The sequence below is a fragment of the Lactuca serriola genome, chromosome 2 (genome assembly GCF_051521515.1).
Source record: "Lactuca serriola cultivar US96UC23 chromosome 2, Lser_US96UC23_V15, whole genome shotgun sequence".
NCBI classification, from domain to species: domain Eukaryota; kingdom Viridiplantae; phylum Streptophyta; class Magnoliopsida; order Asterales; family Asteraceae; genus Lactuca; species Lactuca serriola.
The window spans coordinates 121620599-121628304 of NC_136409.1; the positions used below are offsets into that span (position 1 = coordinate 121620599).

At 36.1% G+C, this 7706-nt stretch overlaps 1 protein-coding gene across 1 annotated transcript; it reads right to left on the reverse strand.

Annotated features, from left to right (window-relative positions):
• Positions 1 to 3524: 3524 nt before the first annotated feature.
• On the reverse strand, positions 3525 to 5789 carry LOC145086703 (uncharacterized). Its single transcript, XM_079024534.1, has 2 exons — positions 5578 to 5789; positions 3525 to 3950 (listed from the first exon to the last, which is right to left on the reverse strand). Exons 1-2 carry the CDS (start codon positions 5749 to 5751, stop codon positions 3612 to 3614), a joined length of 513 nt encoding a protein of 170 aa, XP_078880660.1. The 5' UTR covers positions 5752 to 5789; the 3' UTR covers positions 3525 to 3611.
• Positions 5790 to 7706: the final 1917 nt, after the last annotated feature.

The window sequence follows — 7706 nt, forward strand, 5'->3', positions numbered from 1 at the left end:
AATGGGTGGGAACAGGTTTACTCTCATGTGCCAATCTCAGATGAAGCTTAGTAAACTAGATAGATTTCTAGTATGCAATAATTTCATTAATTTATTCCCCTCTTCATCTGCTACTGCGCTCCCACGAGAATTATCGGATCATTGCCCGATAATTCTTCAAACAACGCTTCCAGATTTTGGGAAACCCCCGTTCAGATTATTTAACTCTTGGCTCGGTAAAGAAGGATTTGATGACATTGTCAAAAAGGCATGGGAGGAGTTCAGAGGATTTGGAACACCAGACATGTTTCTCAAGGCGAAGCTCAAATTTTTGAAAAATGAAATAAAGAAATGGAGAGCCACAGAGTACCCTAAGGAGATGGCGGAACTGCAGGAAATTAAAAGGAGAGTTCAGGAGATTGATTTACTAGCAGAGGAGCGCACACTCACAGAACAAGAGATATGTGAAAGGCGGATGAATTTCCAAAAGATAGCAGAAATGGAGAAGGCTGCGGTTTTGGATATCAAACAACGGGCAAAGATCAAATGGTTGATCGATGGAGATGAAAACTCGGCGTTCTTCCATGGACTTGTCAACAATAAAAAGAGAAAGAATAAGATTGCGGGTTTGTTAATTGATAATAATTGGATCATCGAACCAGAACACATAAAAGAAGAGATATTCAACTTCTATAGGCAGAAATTCCAAGAAAAGTGGCCATCTAGACCAAAATTTTCCAGCACGCAGTTCTCACCCCTTGACATCGAAACAAGCGCAAGTCTTGAAGCCCCGTTCACATTGGAAGAGGTTAAAAATGCTATATGGTCCTGTGGAAACGAAAAAAGCCCTGGACCTGATGGTTTTTCATTCAAATTTATTAAAAGATACTGGGATACCTTAAAAAATGACATCATGAATGCTATAAAACACTTTGAAAATCATGGGAACATTGGTAGAGGTTGTAATGCATCCTTTATCACTCTTATCCCCAAGATAAAAGACCCGCTTACTATCAGTGACTACCGACCAATAAGTCTTATTGGTTGTATGTACAAGGTAATTGCAAAGGTGATGTCCATCAGATTAAAAAAGGTCATTGGGGAATGCATAGGTGAAGTTCAAGCAGCCTTCATCGAGGGGAGAAACATATTGGAGGGGCCTCTAATAATCAATGAAATGTGCTCCTGGGTCAAGAAGACAAAGGACAAGATGTTACTCTTTAAAGTAGATTTCAACAAAGCTTTCGACACGGTGAATTGGGAATATCTAGATCATATTCAAATGCAGCTAGGCTTTGGGGAACGATGGAGGGGCTGGATAAAAACTTGCTTGAGATCCTCGACGTTGTCAGTCCTTGTGAATGGGTCTCCAACAAGTGAGTTTGAAATGAGGCGGGGATTAAGACAAGGTGATCCCTTATCGCCACTTTTGTTCATAATCGCGATGGAGGGGCTGAACATCGTGATGAAGGAGGCTTGCGATAAAGGCATCTTTAAAGGAAAAAAAATCCCAAACAATGATTCGTATGTTTCCCATCTGTTTTATGCAGATGACGCACTCTTTGTGGGGGAATGGGGTGAGGAAAACATAAAAAATCTCGCAAGAATTCTTCGATGTTTTCATGTAGCATCAGGCCTAAGAGTAAATTTCAAAAAGTCGAGAGTACTTGGAATTGGTGTTGAACATCAAGAAGTAACATCTTTGACTGAGCCGCTTGGCTGTGAACCCTCCCGACTGCCGTTTTCTTATCTTGGTGTCCCGGTGGGGGCAAATATGAAGCTAAAATGCCACTGGACTCCTGTGATTGAAAAATTCCAATCAAGACTAAATGTTTGGAAGTCGAAAACTCTTTCCTTTGGGGGAAGATTAACGCTAGCAAAGGCTGTCCTTGGCAGCCTTCCCACCTTTTACTTTTCATTATTTGTTGCCCCTGCAGGTGTCATTAAGAAGCTGGAAAGAACAAGAAGGAGATTTCTATGGGGGGGATCGATCGATAGAAAAAAAAAATCAATTGGGTATCGTGGGAAAAGGTGACGGCACCTAGAGAAGCAGACGGCCTTGGGTTGGGTTCTCTAAAGGCACTCAATTTATCACTAATTGTAAAATGGCTATGGAGATTGAAAACGGATGGATCAAGTCTATGGAGCAAGGTCATAAAAGGAATACATAATCTGTATAATAAACCTGCAGATCATATTTCCAAAAAAACCCTACCTGGAGTATGGAACAATATCGCTGGAGTAAGGGGAGAGCTGGAGAAAATTGGAATTGATCTAAATGACATAATATCGAAGAAGATTGGATCCGGTGATGATATGATGTTCTGGCTCGATCGGTGGACTGGAGGCAATACCTTAAAAACATCATTCCCTGAGATGTATAAACTGGAACGTCATAAACATTGCAAGATTAGTGATCGGTTATATGACGGGCGATGTAATTGGAACTGGAAAGAAATACCAACAACTATGGAGCAAGTTCGTGAGTTTCATATGCTCATTAATGGAGTCAATATGTTTCAGCCAGTGACTCAAAGCGATAGATGGGTATGTAATTTGTCGAGTGACGGAGTATTCCACGTTAATGCTCTCAGAACACAGATCGACCGGAGAAACATGATGCCAGGGGAAGTATCGTTAAAGTGGACTCATGAAGTCCCTTTGAAGGTCAACTGCTTCATATGGAGGGCAAAGCTTGATCGACTCCCAACAGCACGTGCATTAACTAGAAGGGGAATCCAACTCATGTCCGCCTTATGTCCCTATTGTGAGTTGGAAGAGGAGGATACGGCACATGCACTATTCCGGTGTCCACTGGCATCAAAGGTATGGGAATATGTAGGTCATTGGTGCAACATTCCTCATCTCCAATTTCAGAACGCCGAGGAAATGGTGAAATATGTAACACAATGGGGTACTTGTTCAAAGCAAAGAAAAACTCTAACTAGCATATGCTATGGGACTGCATGGAGTATCTGAAAAGCTAGGTGTGATTGGATCTTTAAAAAACAAAGAACATCGCCACCTAGACTAGCAGATTCGGTGAAATCCATTGTATTTACATGGATTAAGCATAGGAGAGACCGATGCAACATTAATTGGATAGATTGGTGTGTTAGTCCTTTTACTATTATGTAATTTTTTCTCTCCTTTCATGTATCTATACTCTCCCTCCTAGCACCTTGCTGGAGTGGTGTTTGCTTTCTTTTATAAAATTATTTGCCGGTTCCAAAAAAAATTGTTTGTGGAGTTTTCAGTTTTCACCAATACTTAAAAGAAATGGTTCAAATTAGCAATCCCAAACACCCCGTAAAAAGTCGAGAAAATCTCTCTATTTCCAAACTCTCCTAAAGTTTTCCACAGTTTCTATGTCAATGCAAATTAATCGTATTAACAATAATGGTTTACCATAGAAGAAACAGTTGAAAGAAATTAAAAAACCAAACATTCTAGAAGAAAAAGTTAAAACAACGAGGACCATATATCCGCAACCACACAAACAGGGACCATACAAATGAAAATTGATTAAACAATTATAACCCATATAAAAAAACAAACCATATAAAAGAAATTTCATTAAGTCAACAGTAAAAACAAGAAATAAAACAAAAAGAGAAAAAAAAATTAAAAAATCAAACACCATCATGAGAGACACCAACACCATCCTCTATGCTGCCGCTACCATTGCTAGTGGTGGCCGCCGGAAAAGAGGTGTTTACGGTTTGATTATGTTTTTTGGAAGATCCCTTGCAAAGGTTGACCGGGTACTTAATGGCGTTGACTTGTAGTTTTCTAAGTGCAGCTTTCCCAAGATCAATACCACAAATATCTGATAGCCTGATTAGATATAACAACACATCTGATAATTCCTCCCCGAGATGTTCTTTTTCTTCATCTTTCCAATCCGGAAGCCCTTTTGGCACCTCGCCTTTCCATTGAAATATCTCCGATAACTCTCCCACTTCCCCCACCTGAATAACAAAAAACACGCTTGTGTTAGGTCAATAACCTAACAACTTATTTATAATACAAGTTGATCTGATGGATTGAAAATTTCAATCCTTCAACCCAACCAGCTAATTTTTGGTTGGGTTAATTGTTCACAATTCTATAAGATAGAATTCTATAAATATCTTATAGAATTGTGCTATAAGTACCCCCCTCCCTCCCCACATCCACTCACAATGAGGGGTACACAAAACACTATTATCCTCACATGGAGGGGGTACACACATTGGGAGGGGGGTACGTATAGTAATTGCATATCTTATATTGCGACTATTGAGATTAAAACCCTACTATCCAAAGCTATATTTTTAACAACTACTCGTATATAAGGTTAAAAAAAATTGTAGAAGGAAAAAAAATGTCACTTTATGTAAGTAGATGGATATTTCAAAAAAGAAAAATTAACCCACTTTTGAAGTGGTCCTACAACGACCAAAACAAGGCTGCCTTTACCAGGCAGTGTCTTTTTCTCAGAAGCAGACAACTGCCAGCTTTAATCACCCCCAAACATTTACCACAAATGGTTTATATGGTTTAATGTGTAAATCACTTAAAAAAATTTAATTATACCAAATAAAGATTCATGATATTAATCTACAAAGATTAGTCTACAGTAATCAAAATCATATTACAGTAGTTGAAACATGTAGCTTCAGTCTTCTTTCTTAATCTTTCATTGCATCAATAATATCATATGTAAGAATAACATATCATTCAAGCAAAAAGCTAATGGTTTTGGGCTTTTGGCATATAAAAATAACATCATCAGAACTTTTAATACTCAACTAAACCAGAAACTAATCCTCAATCTGGATTTGAATCTAATGAAGATTGGGGATTTTGTAATTAGCAGTGTATATAGCTGTGATTAGAGTAAATTAGAGGTAATTACTCTGATCACAATTATAAACCCCTAATTACAGCTACTGATTTCAAAGAATTTTATACTTTTATAGAATCTGATATTAATAAATTGGGATTATTAAGTCTAAATTTCTTTGGACATTGCATGTGACATGGGGTGTGATGGGGTGCCACGAAGAAAGTACTGGTCCATTGATGCACCTCAATTCTCATAACCTTTTCCCCAGAAAAAGCAAAAAGAGGAAAAGTAATTCATTCCAAAAAAAAAGGGTTTACTTTTCAAACGTAAGCAATTTATTGTTTTAACTTCAAAATCCCTTCTGTATACTGAAACAGCAGAGTAAATGTTGCTTCATAGGAAATAGTACAAATTTTAGAGGTAAATTGACAGCGAACGCGAGGAAATTTTGTAATGGATACTCGGTTTGAAATCGACGAATAGGTTTTTGAAGGTTTTAGTCGCATCGTAATTGGTATTTTTTGGATATGAATTGAAATGCGTGAAATCAAAGCAACATTTAGGAACATAAATTTACAGAAACTGAAACTCGGATATTAACGATATAGAGAATAAGCATAAAAGCTTCTACAATCGATTCTGCATTCGTAATCAATCTGAACAGGAGAAACGTAAATCCAAATAAACAACTAGATTAACTGAATCATGTGTACGCGAGCATATGATAATGAAAAGAGGAAGCATAGAGCAAGATCGGAAGATTTTACCAGTGCGAGGAGGAGATTTCGTGGACTATGAAACTGATCCCAATCTCTTTCCTTTGCGAAATCGGCCATTCTTTTCTTTAAGTCATTCAAGCTTACATCTTCTTCTTTATCTTTTGGAGTGGTGATATCTCCGGCCGCCGTTGAGGCGAACGATTTTTCTGCTCCGCCGCCCATTGTTGTCGAGGGGGAGGAAGACGAAGAAAAAGGTGACCAGAAGGGTCTTGATATAAGCTTTTTGTATTGAAAGTGACCGGGATTCGGTTACCGGATATAGCCGGTTACCCTTAAATTCTTTTGCCACGTGTCAAACATACCAACCTTGGGGACCTTTTAGGCCCTACTCATTTCGTTTGTATTGTTACCAATTTTTTTTTCTTTAGTGTGGAATTTGCTAGAGTAAATAGCATTAAATTGGTACAACCATAGCATTTATCAGCATGATTCCCTTAAATTTAGGATATCATGATTACACAAAAAGTCTATATTGATGAATGTTTATGATTTTATCTTTTAATATTTGTATTTTTATATATTGCTGATTAGAAAATAAAATTTGATATATCAATTATTCATTTACTAGGGTGTCTGGTAGAGTTTATTTAAAATGCTAAACATTTTTAATTTATTAATTTATTAATTTATGGCGGTATCAAAATGAAATGAAGTTGTTACAAAAATTTTTGAAAGCTTTTGATAAGTTACTGAGAAGTAAATTATCAAAGACTTATCTCCGGTATGAAATTGTTGTAAATTATTTTTGAAAAAATCTCTATTCAAATATTAGTTTTAGGTTATACGGTTATGAAATTGATAATAAGTTAAATAACTTTTTAGATAAACTTAATGAAACACCTTCTAAGTCATTCGTTAATTTGTTGATCAATTTGGCTAGTAATTTTTTTTTTGACGTAGCTTTTATTTGATACATATTTTGTATATGTCATTTTTTTAAATCAAAATATAATATGTGACCAATTTAATTTTTTAATATCATATTATTTTTCATAAACTTTTAAAATAGAGTAAATTACATGAATGGTCCCTATGGTTTAGGGTAATTTACGCGTTTGGTCTCTAACTTATTTTTTTAACTCGGAAGGTCCTTACTGTTTGTTTTTGTTAGACGCGTGGTCACTGTCTTACATAAAAAGACTATTTTTTCCTTGATTTTTTAATTTATTTAAATAAACACACTCCCAACTCCACTCCCCTCACCTTATCCTACCTATCCCATCACTTTTTCCTATTCAAATAATAGTTTTTTTAGGTAAGACAATGACCAAACGTGTAACAAAAACAGATAGAAGGGACCAAACGCGTAACAAAAACAAACAGTAAGGCTCTTCCGAGTTCAAAAAATAAGTTAGGGACCAAATGCGTAAATTACCCCAAACTATAGGGACCATTCGTGTAATTTACTCTTTAAAATATCATATCTTTCCAAATTTTTTATATACATTTTATAATCATTTTTATGTCTTGGATTATTATAATAATTAAAAAAGGTGATCATGTTATATATATATATATATATATATATATATATATTAAAGGAGAACACGTGTTGGGAATAGTTACAGTTTCCCGATCATTTTGTGTTCAAATCCATCTTAAGGTGCAATTTTTGTTTTTTAAAACAAATATATAAAAAAGACAAACTTTTTACATCCTATAGTGAAAATGAATATTTAAAAAAGATGAATTTAATTTTTTTAAAAGTCATTCTTAAAATGTAAAGTTATTTTGTGCATATTTCAATTTTGCTGAAAGACGGATCGCATTCGACCCCCGCAATGCAGGGGTTCCCCACCTAGTTTCTATAATAATGGATCATCTCATTTTAAATTGTTGGAATGTGGCATTTTGACACCCACAATGTTTAATCTTCAACACTCTCCATGAAATGTATGTATCGATTGCTTAGTTTTTTATTTATTAATTTATTTATTATTTTCATGTTTGTAACAGCCCGGAACCCCAGGTGTTATTTATTCATATATTTTTGGTGTTTTGTGAGGGGACTCGGCGAGTTGGAGCTCAAACTCGCCGAGTAAGATCGCGGTTTTGGACGCGGGTTCGCGCCTGGACTCGGCGAGTCCAAGGAATAGACTCGGCGAGTCCACGCTGTT